Raw genomic sequence first — 19,896 nt, forward strand, 5'->3', positions numbered from 1 at the left:
TTTCTTTTCCTCGTATTAGTCTCTACTTAAGACTCTACTTAAGACTCTACTTAAGATGGATAACTTATCAATGTATTCTGGAACTAAGGGCATTTGAATTGATACTTTGAAACTTACTGAATAATATCTACTCTGTTTAAAATTGAGTATTTCCATTTTAACCATGTTTCTTTTCAAAAAGATTTCAATTTTGATTAAAGCACAGGTTAATAATGTGTTATTTTAGATTGTAATTCTCCTACTATCTTTTTTCATGTGAATCAAGGGCTCTTGTTTCTTATGTGTTTTTAGTATGTCAATTTTTTTATTGTAAAAATACCGTACAGAGGGGTTACAATTACATGAGCAAGGTAATGAGTACAGTTCTTATCAAACATTGTTGCCTCTTCCTTTGTTTCCCCTTCCCATTCCTTCCCATCCCTCCCCCTCCCCAATGCCTTTCTGACAAAGTTGTAAAGTTTGTTTTTGACATAATGTCTTGTACATCTCATTGTTGCAATTGGTTCACCTGTATCCCTATTTAAACTATTTGTTTTTATTAATATGACTTTCTTTTAACTTTATATGGAGTATTTTCTCTAGTGGTTTTGCTCCTTTGAATGTATCATAGCTAAAAAGTGAGAGTAGACTACTGTATCTCTTACTCTATTTTTGCATTAATGCCACAGTTATTGATGGTGAAATGAGTGGCTACTTTAAAATACATAATTTCTTTAAAAAGTTCCCTAAAATGTCCATAGTAAAGATTGCATGTGATAAAGCTTACCACCAGAACATTATTCAGTTTATTTCCTCTTCTGATTCTATAAATAGTATAATTTTCAAAAAGACCAGTAAGTGAGATGTGAGTGTATGTTGTTTTTATCCCCACTACTTGGTCTGCTAATGCTTAAACATTTTAAGTATTTCATCACCTGGCTAAGAGTATGTGAAGATGAGCGCTTAAAATAAGCTATAATTATATTCACTCAGTGATATATTACTCTGACAGAGTAATATAAATTGGATCTGGATATTATGTAGTATTAAAACTGACCTTCTAACTTTAAGGTATGAAATTGTTAGTTTGTCATACATGTGCAATGATATATCTTTCTTCCCTTTTCAGAAGCTTCTTACATTGATTTTAAACTAAAATGTATTTCTGCTTCCTTATTCATGTAAAATTATTTTTTGGATGAATTAAAATAAACATTTTCTTGTGAAGATATAAGTTCACTATAGGAAAGTGAACAGGACAATATACAAAAGGAAAGTAGAAACACACCTGTTGAAATATTGTAATTTTAACTGTGTGTCTGTGTGTATGAGAGAGAGAGAGAAAGAGAGAAACAGAGACAGAGACAGAGACATAGACAGAGCCACAGAGACAGAGCCACAGAGAGAGAAACTTGTCTACAAAGGAAGTCTTCCTGTCTACTGTTGATGTTATTTGGAAAAGTTAGTTAAAACAAGGGAATATTAAGTAAATCATTCACATGTACTCTAAACATTAGACATTAAAAAATTGAAAACAAATATCTTCTTGAAAATATGTGAAACCTGGAACACATTTTTAGGGAAGTGTACTGACTGGTTTTGTCATAGAAGCTGTTGAAGCTTGGAGTCATGACAGTATATTAAACTTGGAGGCTCTTACCAAGTAATCTGAGTAGAGAATTATTATTCTTAAAAAATCATTTTGGTACTATCTTCCAATTAGTTTACAGTTATGACCACATTTCCTCTTCTAGCAATTTAAAATGTTGTTTTTTTTTTGAGATTTTTCCAAAGAAATGACAACTGTCTTCCCCAAATGTTATCTGTTTGCATAACTTACTATTCTTAATATCATATAATTATAACAATGAACACAATCATCAAGAATATAATTGGTCCCAGTGATTGGGACCAGCTTTTTTTTTTTTTTTTTTTTTTTAATTTTTTTTGGGTCCGGTTGTGGGGCCTGAACTCTGGGCCTGGGCACTGTCCCTCAGCTCTTCACCTCAAGGCAAGTGCTCTTATCACTGAGCCACCTTCCCAGCCTGGGACCAACTTTTTGTATCTTTTAATTTGAATCAAGAACTCTTTTTTCTTTTAAAAAGTTAGAAAAATTGCAAAAGCATAGAACTCAATATCTTCAAGTAAAAGAATATAACAGAATCTATAGTATTCTCTACCCTGAAAGAAAAGAATATTAATTCTTTTAAATTGCCCACAAAGCATAATCCAGATAAGCTATGTTCCATGCTATCAAGCAAAATTCCATCAAAATTAGAATGCCATAAAGGACTTAATAAGCCAGAGGTAACAAGTAGCTCTTGAAACTAAGTAACATTTCTAAGTAATCTATATTTCAAATACCTGTCAGGAGAAATAAAACATATGGTGATTTAGTGAAAGCACAACATTTGAATTTGTAGCATATAGAGTACTGTGCATTTAAAGGAGTCAAAGGAAACACAGCATTTGGCAAATTAGAAAAGTTGAAGGACTAGAATCTTTGTCATCTGAAGGATCTCCTAGAGAATAGGGCAGTGGGGGAGAAAACTAAATCCAAAGGAACTGGATGGAGGGGAATAATAAATATGAAAATAGAAGTTAATTAAATAAAAATAGCAACAGTTGATGAAATGGCCAATAAATTTTACATACTTGTAATAACCTTGAAAATAAGAGTAAACAAAGACTAATTCTGTATTCATCTCACCCTATTACTTTCTTCTCTAATGTCACAAGTATTCCCACCATTGTGATACTGTCTGCTATTTGTGCTGAGACTGAACAGATAGGGATCCCTCTTGGATTTTCAGCCTCTAAAACCGTGGGCAAAGTAAGCCTCTTTTGTTTTCTTTTCTGGTTTTGACTTAAAAAAAAATATGAGTTTACTTTATCACAATTCTGGAGGCTGGAAGTGTAGATTCCTAACTGTGCAGGGCTAATATTTGGTGAGGGCTTTACTCTTAGGTTTTCTTTTTTGTTGTTATTGTAATTGTGATATACAAAGGTGTTATAGTTACGTAAGTCAGGTAATGATTACATTTGTTTTTGAACAGTGTCACCTTTTCCCTCATTTTCTCCTAGTTTTTTCATCCAGATTCCCCTCTCGCACAAATTGTGTAGTTCTTTTTCAACATTGTGTCTAGTGAGTATCACTGCTACTTTTGTTCACTCTTTGCCCCACCATTCTGTGCTCCCTCTTACCCTCCCCAAAGCACATAAACTTACATACAAGAAAAAAGATACAGAAATAAAAAACAGCAACAGAGGAGGAAAAAAAAACAAACCTCAAAATAACAAAAAAACCCTCTTATTTCTATTTCTTGGAGTTCATTTTGATAAACACCAGTTTATAAAATATATGTATATCAATATATGTAGTTTTATTGCAGTTTGTATGAACACCTGTAAGCTTCTTTATAAAGGTTACACCCTTAGGTAACTCATAATTAAAAAAGTAAATACAATTGTAAACATATTGTAGCATATAAATAGGTAACTTTAGATGAAATAGACTAGTTCTTGAAAAAGCATAAACTACCAGTAGAACTAATATAAAACAGAAAATTCTGTTAATTCTTCAGGAACACAAACATTCTCTCTCTCTCTCTTTAACGAAATGGAATTCCTAAAAACCCAACCAAACAAAATGCCTTCCAAAATTTAGTTGTAAGACTTCTTTTGTGAAGAATTAATGTTAACTCTATGCAGTCTATTCCATGATCAGAAAACAATTCACAATTTTATTAAACTGGTATTAACCAGTAGGTAAATGAAAGATAAAATCATGAAAATAAACTCACAGTTTGCAGAGAAATGTCCATCATGAAAATTGACACATAAATTCATAGGCAATATGCAATTGTATTAACATACCAAAGGAGAATATTTATCTGATCAAATAGATGGATGCAGAAAAATTAGAAAATTCAACACATAATAATTGACAAATTCAGATTAATAGGAATAGAAGGTTGTTGGGTTACATTGTATACACAAATAGACATGTTTAAGTTCTCGTCTTCTCTTACCCTCTTCACATTGTATGGTCTTCTTAGGAAATAGGGTGATTTTTTTAATTGATATGAGAACATAAGGGAGTAAACAAGGTCTTGATCCACTATAATTTGTGCCATATATAAAGAGGAAATGAGACAGTTACTCTAGAACAGAAACGGCTGATATATTTACCAGGTGCTTGGAATGAATCTTAGAGGGTAACAGTGAACCATATCACATATTGATCTTGGAATTGGATCCTCCAGAAATTAAAGTGACTATATTAGTTGTTTTGACCTCCTACTTTGTGGTTCTTCGTTGCAGCAGCCCTAGTACTGTTGGCTTTCTAGTGAGTATCATATTTTGTTAGTGAGGAGAACTTCTTCAACTAAATAGAAATGGACAGAAGTCATTCAGTTAGCACTATGTTTAATGATGAAAGACTTAAGTGCTTTTCTATGAGATTGAGAACAAGTCAGAATTTGTATTGTCATCATTCATTCAACAGTGCTGGAAATTCTAGCCAGAATATTGAATCAAGAAAAGAAAATGAAAAAAAAATTACAAAGGAAGAGATAAAGCAGTCCTTACTTGCAAATAGCAGGCTTGTTTAACAGAGAATTTCAAAAAATTTACTAAGAACTCCTAGAACTCATCAGTGAGCTCAGCAAGGTTGAAGGATTTCAGAATAAATACACCAAAATCAATTTTTCTTTCTAGACGTACCAATTGATTGTGGAAAATAAAATGGAAAAACTTCGTAATTGCTCAAAAACCATAATTCTAATTAGTTATGTCACTGAACTGTTAGACTAAACACTACATAATATTGATGGAAGAATCAAGTAAGAACCAAATAATTGGAGAGACATACCATGTTTATGAAGTAGGAGGCTCAATATGATTTGTTGTGGGTAGAGCCCAAATCCTCGCAGTTGTGAGATTGAGTCCACTGTTTCTTTCTTATTATTATCATTATTATTTTTATTGTGAAAATACCGTACAGAGGGGTTACAATTACATGAGCAAGGTAATAAGTACATTTCTTATCAAGCATTGTTGCCTCCTCCTCTGTTTTCCCCCTACCATCTCATCCCCCACCAAAGTTGTAAAGTTCGTTTTTCGACATAACATCTTGTACATCACTGTTTCTTTTTAAGCTGAAAATCCAAGACAGTTTAAGGAGTTCCTCTGCATTCCTTGGTTCTTGTTTCTCTTCTTCTATCTTCAAAACTATTAAAAGATGGTTGAGTCCCTTCCATAAGTTGAATCTTCCCATGTTGTTTTCCTACTCTAGTGGAATCATAGATTTTAAGGGTCATATAGTTATATTGGACTAACCTGGCTAATTTAGCATATCCTTCTATTTAAAGTTCTTCCAATTAGCTACTTTATTCTTTTCTATGTGAGCTTATGTATTTATAGTTTCTTTTTTTTTTTTTTTTTTGTTTTTATTTTTGGTCGGCTGTGGGGGCTTGAACTCTGGGCCTGGGTGCTGTCCCTCAGCTCTTCAGCTCAAGGCGAGCGCTCTACCACTTGAGCTACAGTGCCACTTCCAGTATTTATAGTTTCTTGAATTAGTAGATTCACATCTTTTGGCAGGTAGGGATTATTACTTTTTACTATGCTTAGCTCTTCTTTTCCATATTTTGAATGGTCTACTTGTTTGGTTTATTCCTGTTCTATCTTGCACAGGACACATATTTTTATGGCTAATGTCTGTATGCCCATTCCCTCGTGCTTAGAGATCTATCTTCCTTTCTATATCTTAACCTTCAATACTCAGGTCAGACATCATCTGCTTTGAAATCCTCAGGGGAGATAGATATTGTACTTTCTGTTCCCATAACACCATGATTATAGCACTTATTACATTATGGAAATAATTTTGTTGGACATTTGTTTCAACCACTAGCCTGTGATCCTTTCAAGGGCAGAGGACATCTTTTATTCTTTTTTATATTTCTCATACCTAGTGCAGGATCAAGCACAGAGTGAGCCCTTAAAAAAGGCTCACTGACTTTGTTAATGAACACTTGAGAGTTTAGCAGTAATGAAGCATCACCTTTTGAGTAGCAGTCAATCAAATTGTAAAGTGTGATGTAGGACAGGGACTCCAGATTCATTATCCTTGGTTCATTTTAGATAAATACCAGTTATGAAATAAAAGTTGGTGTTTCTAGCAAGAAAGTTCACGCAAAGTTAAGAAATGTTGCACTGAAAGTTATCTTGTATCTTTTCCTTTGTACATAAGAGAAGGGTAAGTGCCTAATACACCTACAGTATACCTAAATGACTCAAACTTTTTTCTGCACATTTCTTAATGTATAACAGCTGAAGGAGATTCAATTTATTCTAAACCATTAGAACAATTAGCTGTCAGTGGGATGCCTCATTTATCCAATTGTTATGGCAAATAAAAATTGTAGTTTCTTTCCTGTCCTGAAGAAATTTATATTGAATAAGGTGCCATTCTCATCTGGTAAATTTATTCCAATTCAGATAATATAACACTCCTGGATACATTTGTCTCGTGTGTGTGTGTGTGTGTGTGTGTGTGTGTGTGTGTGTGTGTGTGTGTGTGTGTGTGTGTGTGTGTGTGTGTGTGTAAAAGAGAATGAGAGAGAGGGGGGGTTGGTACTGGGGATTGAATGAATGCAGGGCCTGGGCACCATTATACCTTAGATTTTTTTTCAAGGCTGATGCTCTGCCAATTGAGGCACACTACTTTTGGGTGCTTGGTTTGAGTTTGAGATCAGTCTCAGACATTCCTGCCCAAGCTGGCTTTGAAACAAGGTCCTCAGATCTTAGCCTCCTGAATAGTAGGGTTACAGGTGTGAGCCATTGGCACATAGTGCCCTTTTCTTTATAAAAGCACATCTGAAAATAGAGATGAGAACTTTAAAATAAATGTATGTAAAGTGTATGTGTGTGGAAGAGGGGCATTTGGTAGGAAACATACTTGATAACATTTGAGTCCTTTAGACCAGGAGATCTGACTGCTCTTTGAGGTAAGTAGCTACAGTTGCTGTTTCTCTGAAAGCAGTAACTGCATTTCAGAACCTAAGCTACCTTTGGAAATTTAAAGGTGGTTTGAACATTGCCATACCAGACAACTACTCTTCCTTTCCCTCTATCAAAGTTCTTCTATCTACCTTGAGACTTCTTTTAGGAAGTGTAGTCATATACTTGGAAGATTTTGATAATTCATGTTACAGAATTTTAAGTGGTAGGTTATACCAGCACATATCACACTGCTTTTGACTATTTTGAAGCAAGGTTTTCTAGTATAAATGCCATTTCTATTCATGGAAAGAGACATTTACACAGTGCTTATTCATCCATGAACACAATCTGAAGTTAAACCACATAATACCTGATAGAACTAAGATGACAGTCACAAAACAAACACAAAGACTTTGGTGCCTGAAGATTGATCATTTATAGACCAGTTGATAATTTCTTTCCAGGTTGTTTCTTGCACTGATGATGAGAAATATTTCATGTTTGTATAAAGCTATGGCTTTCAATAAACCTCTGTCAAGACTGCAGCCCTGTATAGTCAATATCATTTTTAACTTGAATGAAGGAAGTGATATTTGTGTTTCTATCATTAAGAACAATATTGTTTAAAAACAGAAGCAGTTGGGCAAAAAGACTTGAGAGGATGCATTGTTGGATGACAACTTGTTAATGAAACTATGGATTGGCTGTGGATATTTTTAAAAGGAAGTTTTTGTGTTTATTAATTTGTATCTTAATCCTGCCCTTTCAATAATACTTTTATCGGTTTTATTTTTATGTTTAAACATTACCTTCTTTCTTTGGTTATCAAGAGTCTTAGTTTCTTCTGTTTGTACTTGTTGCAGTTCCCTATATTTTTATGAAATATACAGAGTGATCAGGTTAAATATTTTAACAATAATAATATAATATTTGAAAATTTATGAGGCTAACATTTTGTTATATGATTGTTTACAATATAAGGTCCAGCATTCAGTTTTGAGTACTTACCTCTTTGATTTTACTGTTGAGCAATTAATTCCTCCAATGAATTAAGGGATTTTGAACTGTTTTTCACTTTTATTTGCAACTTCAAAAAGTTTTGTTTTATAGGGAGTTAGTCTACAGGTAATATAGCTAAGTGGGAAAATTTTACTTCAGTGCTTCTTATTATAGTTTTAAAGAGAGACGTCTAGTGGGTGTAGAAACAGGTGACTTGAGAACTCTGTGTCCCAGTTATTCTAGTCATAATTGTTTTATTAGGGGTGATAAATTTTGAATAGCTGTATTCTATTATTAATTACTTAGATCAGAGAACTTACTGATTAACATGTGTTGATATGCTTCCTACATTTTATAGTGGGTCACAACATAAGCATATTGAGTACAACACAGATTTTTTGTTATATTAACATAATTTAAAGTCACAGTATATTTTGGTAAAGGCAGTTTTGTGAGTAGGACCTTAATGCTGAATGATGATTGAAGGTGAGAGCAGTATGAATAATCCTAAATAATTTATATTAGCTTCAGAATCTCCTTATCCACACACACTTAAATGTAGAGATGATTGGAAATTCACCTTCAACAAATATGGAAGGCTTGCTAGGAAGCACTAACACAAGAAGGTCTCACGAATTCAAACTCTGTGTGTATCACAGTACCATCCAAGTAAAACTCTCAAATTACTTCTTACTTGTTCGATTTCAAGCTTCCCCACTGCATGTGAAATAAGTGAATAAACACAGAATAGGATGCCAACAAGGCAAATAGTTAAGTGAATGCTGTGGGTGTTTTCATGAAACATGAAAGCAAGATTGGAAATGCCTACAGGTAATCTGTCTATTGCTGATAGTGGAGAGCAAACTTCACTTTTGAAGTAGCAACTTGATTTGAAACAGCAACTTCTATTTAACTGTTTTCTACATCTTAGCCATTATAGCAATCTTCAGTCTTTCACAGGAAGTGTCTTTCCTTTTGAGGTGCATGCTTGAGTTTCTTATTCCAAGGCTTTCAGTGCACAGAACAGAAGTAAATAAAATAATCTGGCATGAAACTGACTGCCAATGTAAATGGGAATAAAGTTATTTTTATTAAAATTTTCTTGATATCAGAAGTTCTGTACATTCTGTACAGAAGTTCTTTACTCAGAGTGTACAAATGAGGAAGATGGATTTTAAACATCTTACAGTTTTAACTTAAATTTATTCTGAACTATACATGGGAACATAAAAATGTAAATATAATGGAAGGCGCCGTGTAATGTTTTGAAGCATACATACATATGCATTATGATGATCAAATCAGGATAAATATATCTGTCATTCCTACTGTTTCTTTTATTATTTTTATTATTTTCATTTTTTACATTTTTTTAAATTGTGAAAATATTGTACAGAGGGGTTACAATTACATGGGCAAAATAATGAGTACATTTTTTTTTTATTGTGAAAATACTATACAGAGGGTTACAATTACATGGGCAAGATAATGAGTACATTTCTTATCAAGCATTGTAGCCTCCTCCTTTGTTTCCCCTTCCCATCCCTTCCCATCCCTTTCCTCCCCCTGCCCCCCCCTCAATCCTCCCCGCACACCCGACCCCCCCACCCCCTGCCCCACACCAAAGTTGTAAAGTTCGTTTTCGACATAACCACTTGTACATCTCATTGTTGCAATGGGTCCACCTATATCCCTATTTAAACAATTTCTTTTTCCCCTTTGCCTCCACAAATTATACCGACATCAAATACAGTGAAAGGGGTTATACCATGGGGGAGGGACATAAAAAGCAACCAAGAAATACTCATAAACATGTTAGAAACAATCGCATGAAAGAAAAAAAAACATTTGAATACATATCTTAGGGTTCATTTCCCTAACATCACCTTATCTGACCTTTTCTGCTTGACTTAGACATATACTAGATATTGCAAATAAGGGAAACCATGGGACCTATGTTTCTTTGGGCCTGGCTTACTTCACTTACTATAATTTTTTCCAAGCCTTTCCATTTCCTAACAAATGGGGCAATGTCATTCTTTCTGATGGAGGCATAGAATTCCGTTGTGTATATATACCACATTTTCTTGATCCATTCATCTACTAAGGGGCATCTGGGTTGGTTCCATATCTTAGCTATAGTAAATAATGCTGCAATAAACATAGTAGTGCTGGTAGCTTTAGTATGGTCTTGTTTGTGATCATTTGGGTAAATGCCCAAAAGTGGGATTGCTGGGTCATAGGGGAGTTCTATGTGGAGGCTTTTGAGGAACCTCCATCCTGCTTTCCAAAGTGGTTGAACAAGTTTACACTCCCACCAACAATGCAGTAAGGTTCCCTTCTGTCCACATCCCCTCCAGCATCTGTTGTTAATAGAGTTCTTGATTTTAGCCATTCTAACTGGAGTGAGGTGGTATCTCAGTGTTGTTTTGATTTGCATTTCTTTTATGGCTGTGTGTATTGGCCATCCTTCTTTCCTCTTCAGAGAAGTTTCTCTTTAAGTCTTTAGCCCACTTATTTATTGGGCAATTGTTTCTTTGAGGATTTGTTGTTGGGAGATTTAATTTTTTGAGTTTCAGGTATCTTTTAGATATGAGACCTTTGTCCATTGTATGGCTAGTGAAGATCTTCTCCCAATCTGTGGGCTTTCTATTGATCTTGTTAGCTATGACCTTTGCCATGCAGAAGCTCTGAAATTTCATGCAATCCCATTTGTCCAACCTTTCTTTGATTTGTTGTGTTTCTGGGTCTCTTTTAAGAAAATTTGAGCCTGTGCCAACAAGACCTAGGGCTTCTCTATTCCATGCTGTAATGTTTTCAGAGTGTCTGCTTTGACTCTGAGGTCTTTGATCCATTTGGAGTTGATTCTGGTGCAGGATGATATATAAGGATCTAGCTTTAATTTTCCACAAGTAGTTAATCAATTTTGCCAGCACCATTTACTGAAGAGACTGTTTTTCTTCCATTCTATTTTTTTTTAGCTCCCTTATTGAAGATTAGATGGCTATAGGCCTTTAGTTCATTTTTGGGTTTTCAATTCTATTCTATTGTTCCTGAGGTTTCTTCTTGTGCCAGTACCAAGCTGTTCTGATTACTATGGCTTTATAGTAGAGTTTGAAATTTGGTATTGATATTCCTCCAACAGTGTTCTTTCTGTTGAGGATAGCTTTTGCTATTCGGGGTCTTTTATTGTTTCATATGAATTTTTGGATTGCCTCTTCTATTTCCTTGAAGAATGAGGTTGGAATTTTGATAGATATGGCATTGAATTTGTAGATAGCCTTGGGAAGTATTGCCATTTTCATGATGTTGATCTTTCCAATCCAGGTGCATGGGAGTTTTTGCCACTTTCTATGTTCTGTTTTGATTTTTTTTTCAAGTTTTTAAAGTTTTCATCATAGAGGTCCTTCACTTCTTTGATTAAGTTAATTCCTAGGTATTTTATTTTTTTGTGGGGCTATTATGAATGGAGTTGCTTTCCTAATTTCAGCCACACTTTTCTCATTGTTGGCATACAGAAAAGCCATTGATTTTTGAGGGTTAATTTTATACCCTGCTACTTTGCCAGAGTTTTGAATCAGCTTGAGTAATTTAGGAGTGGAGTCTATGGGATTCTTTAAATACAAGATCATGTCATCTGCAAAGAGGGAGAGTTTTACTTCTCTTTCCCTATTTGGATCCCCTTTATGTTTGCATCCTGTCTTATTGCTGTGGCTAGACATTCTAATACTAGATGAAGAGAAGTGGAGAGAGTGGACATCCTTGTCTCGTTCCTGAGTTAAGAGGAAATGGCTTTAGTTTTTAAATTCTGATTTAATTTTAATTATTTCTTTCCGTCTACTGGATTGGGGTTTATCTTGCTGCTCTTTTTCAAGGAGGTTCAGATGTCTCATTAAATTGTTGGTTTCAGATCTCTCCAATTTGTTGATGTAGGAACTCAGCTATAAACTTGCCCGTGAGTACTGCCTTTGCTGTGTCCCAGAGGAGCTGGTAATTTGTGTGCTCATTTTTGTTGAATGTCATGAACATTTGAATTTCCTTTCTAATCTCTTCCATGACCCACTCATGATTCAGCAGTGTGTTGTTCAGCCTCCATGTGTTACTGGACTTTCTTTGGTGGCTTTTAGTGTTGCGTTCTAATTTTATTCCCTATAACTTCAATGTTTCTGAATTTGGACAAGTTTGCTGTGTGGCCTAAAATGTGGTCTATTTTGGAAAATGTTCCATGTGCTGCTGAGAAAACCATGTATTCTGATGCTGCTTGGTGAAATATTCCGGAGACGTCTGTTAAATCTAGTTGATCTATGCAGTTATTTAGGTCTGGTTTCTCTGTTGAGTTTTTGCTGAGTTGATCTATCTAGTGGGAAAGTAGTGTGTTAAAATCCCCAACAATTAATGTCTTTGGATCTATGTGGGATTTGAGGGAAAGCAGTGTTTCTTGGATAAATTTGGGTGGTCCGATGTTTGGTGAATAGATATTTAGAATTGTAATATCCTCCTGAAGGAGAGATCCCTTAATTAGAATGTAGCGACCTTCTTTATCTCTTCTCATGAATTTTAATTTGAAGTCTATTTTATCTAATATTAGGATTGCGACTCCCATCTGTTTATGGGGGCTGTTTGCTTGGTAGATTTTGTTCCAGCCATTCATATTGAAAATGTGTTTGTGTTTATGGGCAAGATGTGACTCCTGAAGGCAGCAGATAGAAGGATCTTGCTTTTTAATCCAACTAGACAGTCTGTTTCGCTTAATTGGAGAACTAAGTCCGTTAATGTTGAGTGATAGGACTGAGAGGTATTTGGGTGTTCCTGCCATTAATCTACCTTCTTGGGGGCTGTAGCTACTGGGTTCTTCTTATGGTTCTTGGATTCTCAGGGGTGCTCTACATGATCAATTAGATTTGTTTAGTAAGGAACTATAGAAATGATCCCTGAAAGTATAGTCTTATGAGTACATTTCTTAACAAGCATTGTTGCCTCCTCTTTTGTTTTCCCTTCCCCTCCTCTGCCGTGGCCCCCTCTACCCCCGGGCCAAAGATGTAAAATTCGGCTTTTGACGTAATGACTTGTACATCTCATTGTTGCAGTGGGTCCACCTGTATCCCTATTTAAACAATTTGTTTTTTCCCTTCCTCCCCACAAATTATACCAACATCAAATACAGTGAAAATAGGGGTTATACTGTGGGGGAGGGACATACAAAGCAACAAAGAAATCATCTTATAAATATGTTAGAAACAATAGCAAGAAAGAAAAAACATTGAGTCCTTATCTTTGGGTCCATTTTGCCTAACATCAACTTATCTGACTGTTTCTGCTTGTCTCAGACATGTACTAGTTATTACAAATAAGGGAAACCATGGGACCTATGTTTCTTTGGGCCTGGCTTACTTCACTTAGTATAATTTTTTCCAAGCCTTTCCATTTCATAACAAATGGGGCATTGTCATTCTTTCTGATGGAGGCATAGAATTCCATTGTGTACATATATCACATTTTTTTGATCCATTCATCTACTGAGGGGCCTCTAGGTCTCCTTGGCACAGGAGACCCAGAAACACAACAAATAAAGAAAGGTTGGACAAATGGGATTGCATGAAATTTCAGAGCTTCTGCATGGCAAAGGACATAGCTAGCAAAATTAATAGAAAGCCTACTGATTGGGATAAAATCTTCACTAGCCATACAATAGACAAGGGTCTCATATCTAAAAGATACCTGGAAATCAAAAAATTAAATCTCCCAACAACAAATCCTCAAAGAAACAACTGCCCAATAAATAAGTGGGCTAAAGACTTAAAGAGAAACTTCTGAAGATGAAATAAGAATGACCAATAGACACATGAAGAAATGCTCAACCTCCCTAACCATAAAAGAAATGCAAATCAAAGTAACACTGAGATACCACCTCACCCCATTTATAATGGCTATAATCAAGAACTCTAATAACAACAGATGCTGGAGGGGATGTGGACAGAAGGGATCCCTACTGCTTTTTTGGTGGTAGTGTAAACTTGTTCAACCACTTTGGAAAGTAGTATAGAGGGTCTTAAAAGACTCCATATAGACCTTCTCTATGACCCAGCAATCCCGTTTTTGGGCATTTACTCTAATGATTACAAACAAGACCATATTAAAGCTACCAGCACAACTATGTTTATTCTAGCATTATTTCCCATAGCTAAGATATGGAACCTACTCTTTCTTTATGGTATAAATATTAAAAATTTTCTTCTGGCATTTGGCAATAAGCAGTACAAAACAGATGTCTGTTGTTATTGTATTTTACAGTGGCACCCTAGAACTACTTGGTCTTATCTGTGATTTAGTACCCATTAATTAGCCAGTTTCTACCATTCCTTCCATCTTATTCTCTACCTTTGTACTCTCAACGTTTGTAAGAGTAACTTTTCTAAATTTCATGTAAGAGTGAGATCATGTATTTCTTGTCTTTCTGTGCATAACTTGTTTCACTAAATGAAATTATCTGTGGTTCCGTCCATATTTTCACAAATGCTAAGATTTTATTCTTTTTTTCTATTTGAATAGTATTCTGTTGTGTGTGTATATATATGTATATATGTATACATATACATATATACATATATATCACATTTTCTTTATTCAGTCTCATTGCTCGACATTTAGATTGTTTTCGTTTCAAGGCTGTTTTTTGAAATACTGTGATAAATATGAGAGTGCTTGTGATTTTTAAACATGCTGATTTCCATATTTTGGAAGTGTATCTAGTAGGTGAATTTCTTCATATGGTAGATTTTTTTTTGAGGCGGGGTGGGGGGGATGGAGGGGGGGGTGGACTTGAATGAAGGGTCTGAGTGCTGTCCCTTAGCTTAAGGCTGGTGTACTACCACTTGAAACAGTTACACTTCTGGATTTTATGATGGCTAATTGGAGATAAGAGTCTCATGAGCTTTCATGAGCTTTCTTGCATGGGCTGACTTTGAACTGTGATTTTCAGATCTCAGACTCCTGAGTAGGTAGGAATATAGGAATGAGCTATTGGGACCTGATGCTGGATCTTTTTCTAAGGAACTATTATAATATTTCCATCATAGCTGTACTGAGTATATCCTCCCAGTGTTGTATAAGGACTTTTTTTTTTTTGCCTCTGGTCATGGAGTCTGAACTCTGGGCCTGGGCGCTGTCCTGCAGCTCTTCAACTCAAGTCTAGCGCTCTACCACTTGAGCCACCGCACCACTTCCGGCTTTTATTTTTTTTATTTGGTGCTGAGGAATCGAACCCAGGGCCTCATACATGCAAAGCAAGCACTCCACCACTGAGCCACCTTCCCAGTCCCTCATTTATTGTTTTATCAGTCATGGGTCCTGAACCATGGGCCTGGGTTCTGTCCCTCAGCTCTTCAGCTCAAGGCTAGCACTTTACCACTTGAGTCACAGCGCCACTTCCGGCTTTTTTCTTTTTGCTTATGTGGTGCTGAGGAATCGAACCCAGGGCGTCATTCATGCAAGCAAGTGCTCTACCACTGAGCCACCTTCCCAGCCACAGTGTATAAGGACTCTTTTGTTTCGTGTATGTTGCTAGAACAGTTTGTTACCTTCAGTCTTTTTGATACTAGCTATTCTTAACTAGAATGACATTATATCTCATAGTGTTTTTGATTACATCTTCCTTACTATTAGTGATGCAGAACATTGTTTTGGACTGTTTGGCATTTGTAGATTTTTTTTTGAAAAATGTCTATTTAAATGTATTAGCCATTTAAAAATAAAATTATTGTCTGAGTTTTGTAGCTCTCTATTCTAGATATTATATTAACTTCTTGTCAGATGTATAAGTTGGCATTTTCTAGGCAGTCATTACTCTGGAGGTGTTTTCTTTGCTCTACAGAAGCTTTTTAGTATGGTCTAGTCCAGTTTGCCAATTTTTGCTTTGGGTACCTTTGGATTCTTATCCAAAAATATGAGTATGTATTCCAGTGTCCTGAAATATTCTTCCACATTGTCTTCTAAGGGTTTCATGGTTTCAAGTTTTATTGTAACTTTAAATCAGCAGAATAAAGTTTTATATATGGTAAGAGAGAGGAAATTACTTTGATTCTATACGTGGGCAGTAAGGTTTCCCAGTCCCCTTTATCGAAAAGACTATTTTTCTGCAGCGCATACTTGGCACCTTTATGGCAAACCAGTTGGCTATAGATGTGTAGGTTTATTTCCATGCTTTCTGTTGTGTCCCATTGGACTATGTTTATCGTTCTCTCAGGAACTGTTGGTTTGGTCATTATAGACTTTATGCTATTGTTTTCATTGCATATATTATATGGTAGCATAAGTCAAGAAAATGGTAATATTTTCTAGTCTGTAACCTAGACTTTTATTCTTCAGGATATCCTTTTATTTTGCTTTGTTCTGTTTTATGGCAGTACTGGGGATTAAACTCAGGGACTCATGCCTACTCCAAAGCTTTTTTCTACCTGAGCCATGCCTCTATCCCATGATGTCATAATTTTTGACTATTTGAATGAAGTTTTGTGTTTTTTATTCAAATCCTTGATACATAAAATCATGCATACAAAAATACATTCAAAGAAATATGTGCAGAGCAGCCTTATTATCTTTTCCCTTTAGTTTTTCTAGACTTTATTGTTATTCTATTTATTGGCTTATGTTTCTAAATCCCCATGAAATAAGAATTCATTTCTACCAAGGTAGTTTTTCTATAATCAAAGGGTGTTGTCTTGTGGTAATGATGACTTAGTTTCTTAAACACCATGTTTTTATATTCTAGTATTTTAAAAGTAAAATTCTAGGAATTATTGTAGGAATAATAAAATTAATGTAAACAGTTCCAGAAATAGTTTTATGAAACAGGTGTAATTTAACCAGAGTGAATTATTCATTTAAAATTGATTTGTATTAAAGCAACTGAAATGTTTTTTCAGTTGGGACTTATAAGATTTTAAAACTTAAACAAATGCATTTTAGATGTTTGGAAAGTTCTAAAGTATCCCTTTTGTTTTGATTAATTTTGTCAAGTCTCTCTCTCCTTCCTTCCTTCCTTCCTTCCTTCCTTCCTTCCTTCCTTCCTTCCTTCCTTCCTTCCTTCCTTCCTTCCTTCCTTCCTTCTTTCCTTCCTTCCTTCTTTCCTTCCTTCCTTCTATCCTTATTCTTAATCTTCTGTCTATAGTCTTCCTTGACATTCACTTGCCCATGTTCTGCTCTGGGAATAATCTAAACTAATGTTTTATGTAATGGTGTGTGGGTAAATCTGATTAGTAATTTTTCTAATTCATTAATGTAAATACCTGTGTTACTATGAAATACTATAGGGCAAAGAAGTGATGGTACACTTGATTCCCACAGGCCAGAGATGGTGAGGTTAGCTCTTCACTGTCTCTTATTTTCCTTACTCCTTTCATTATTCAATCATAGATGAATTTGTATTTGATGTTGCTTTGATTTTACAGTTTACAGGTATTAAATATGTAGAGTACTTATTACATTCAGTATTCATGGTGTTCTAAAATTCTGACAGTGTATATCTTTTCTTTCATTTTTCAGTTGGGTGGAAAGTTTTGGATATGAGGGACTTGGATTATTACTAGACATTTTGGAAAAACTAATCAATGAAAAAAGGTAAGTATTGTTAGTAATTTTTCCTTAAATAACTTTGTATGTCCACTTATAACTCTTACACTGATATCTTCTATGTTAATACAGCCAAGACAAAGTTGTAAAGAAGAATCAACACAAAGTCATCCAGTGTCTAAAGGCTCTGATGAATACACAGGTATGTATATATAATTAATTTGTACATTTCAAATTCTTATATTTGATTTTTATAATAGAAGATTTCAGTTGCATTAATGGGATATATTGCCATGATGTACATACTGGCAAGAACAGTGGATTGGATTCAAGTTTTGCATGAAATATACTATTTTGTAGTAAGAGAGTTGGGATTTAATGGGACCTTTTCTGAAGCTTAACTCCTCCCACTTTCATTTTGCTTTCTCCCTTTCTGTCTTCATTTTTATTCTTTGCCTTTTCATTTTCAAAAATACATCATGATTCTACTTTGAAATGATATACAATTACTAATCTTCAGTAATTACTAGTCTTCAATAATAACCATATTACCAGAGATTCACTTTGGAAAACTTCTTATATTCTAGGATTAAAAAATGACATTGTAGGAATTATCTAGGAATAATGAAATTAATGTAAACAAGTATGAGCAGGTCCAAAAATGGAGCAAGTAATATTGAGAGCAAGCTTACTATAGAGACTCTATAAGATTTGTTATTTAAAATGATGCTGTGGTTTTTTTACTAAAGTTGAATTTATTTGACAGTATTTTTTTCCCCTCATATACCGTTAATTGCTGAAATTATCATAATCTCCTGCCATTTCTTTGGCTTCAATATCTAAGCTCATCTACCTCATGATGTGTAGAGTAATGATAGGCATTTTAGGACATCAGGGAGGAAATGTTACCATAGTGTTGTGATTGTTGTTTTAGAGAAAAAGTACCCATATTGTTCCTCTTGATTTTAATGTACAACATATTTTTTGAAACATCTTTAGAAAATAATACTTTAAAAAGTATTTAAATAGTACTTTAAAAAGTGTCTTTTAAACTTTATTAACTATAGCAAATATTTATATTTTCTAATTATTAAATTACTAGTATTGTTAAAACATAATTTTTTTTTTTGGAGCTAAGTTTTATTTCTAACCAATGAAATACTTTTTCCTCCTCCAATCAGGACTTTCAAGGAAAGGATCTAATGTATAAATCAAAAGATTTTAGGTAATATGAACTAGATTTCTCCAGATGAACTATTTTAATATTAAATGAAGAGAAGCAAGAAACTCCTGACTGAGGGAATTGACTTCCTACTGAGTCTGTAGGTCTAAGATTCTCTTTGTATCGTGATTGTGGAGAACTGGGAACTTTGTGGGAAGGCTGAGAGTACAGGAACTTCAGCAACATTTTTTTCAAACCAAAGGGACATGTGGATCTTGAAGTAGAGAACAATATCTTGATTTAAGCAAATTATTATATAGAAGACATCATTACTACTTGGTTTTAGTTTTTTTATTTTTTGGTCAGTCATAGGGCTTGAACTCTGGGCTTGGGCACTATCCCTGAGCTTTTCAGCTCAAGGCTAGTGGTCGATCACTTGAGCCACAGTGCCACTTCCTGCATTTTCTGTGTATGTGTTACTGCGGAATCGAACCCGGGGCTTCATGCATGCTAATAAGCACTCTACCACTAGGTCACATTCCCAGCCCATATGCTCGTATTTTTATAGAATGCATTATATTATCATAGGTTTGAAGTCTTTTAACTTGCACACATGATTCCATAAAAATTGCCTTTGGATTTGAGGTTGTTACCATATTAATTAGAATAAAAATGAATTTATTCATATTTAGGATAAATATTTTAATATCTAACTCTAAGCCTAATACGTGAAGTTTTTGGTCAAGTTACAGAGTCTTATTCCAAGGCAAGTTGGTGGTTTTCATCAAGTTTATTGATCACATCTGTAAACACAAAATCTTTTGAAAATGTTATTGTGAAGTCTTTGCTAGTGTTTGTTGAAAGATTAACATACTGGTTTTATGAGAAAAATGTGGAACCTTATTTTGTACCAATAATTATGTTATTAATATGACCAATGTTGATGATATAGGAAAGTGGATTTTCTATAATATTTAGCATAGGCTAAAATTCTTTTGAAATGGAAGAATATTCTGTCCACTCAGGAAGAAAAAATATAAAGGTATGGATGAAAGACTATTTTGTTTGTTTACATTCTAAGAAAATTAGCACCGATTTCAGTTTGATGGGTAAAGTGTTGGTGTGTTGCTTTGAAGTGTATACCCACACAAGTTTTCTTTGCTCCTGAGGCCATCCTTTTTTCA

At 34.6% G+C, this 19,896-nt stretch overlaps 1 protein-coding gene and 1 pseudogene across 1 annotated transcript in view; one reads left to right on the forward strand and one right to left on the reverse strand.

Moving 5' to 3' along the window:
• The window catches only part of Diaph3 (diaphanous related formin 3), a 450,161-nt gene that overhangs the window by 107,359 nt on the left and 322,906 nt on the right, over positions 1–19,896 (forward strand). The window contains exons 6-7 of the mRNA XM_070002884.1: positions 17,524–17,598; positions 17,683–17,752. Of these exons, the coding sequence (XP_069858985.1) occupies positions 17,524–17,598; positions 17,683–17,752 (145 nt within the window). The remainder of the gene's footprint in view (positions 1–17,523; positions 17,599–17,682; positions 17,753–19,896) is intronic.
• On the reverse strand, positions 12,846–12,930 carry LOC138814374 (small nucleolar RNA U3; annotated as a pseudogene).

The sequence above is a fragment of the Dipodomys merriami genome, unplaced genomic scaffold (genome assembly GCF_024711535.1).
Source record: "Dipodomys merriami isolate MVZ:Mamm:240054 unplaced genomic scaffold, mDipMer1.0.p SCAF_6, whole genome shotgun sequence".
Classification (NCBI taxonomy): Eukaryota; Metazoa; Chordata; class Mammalia; order Rodentia; family Heteromyidae; genus Dipodomys; species Dipodomys merriami.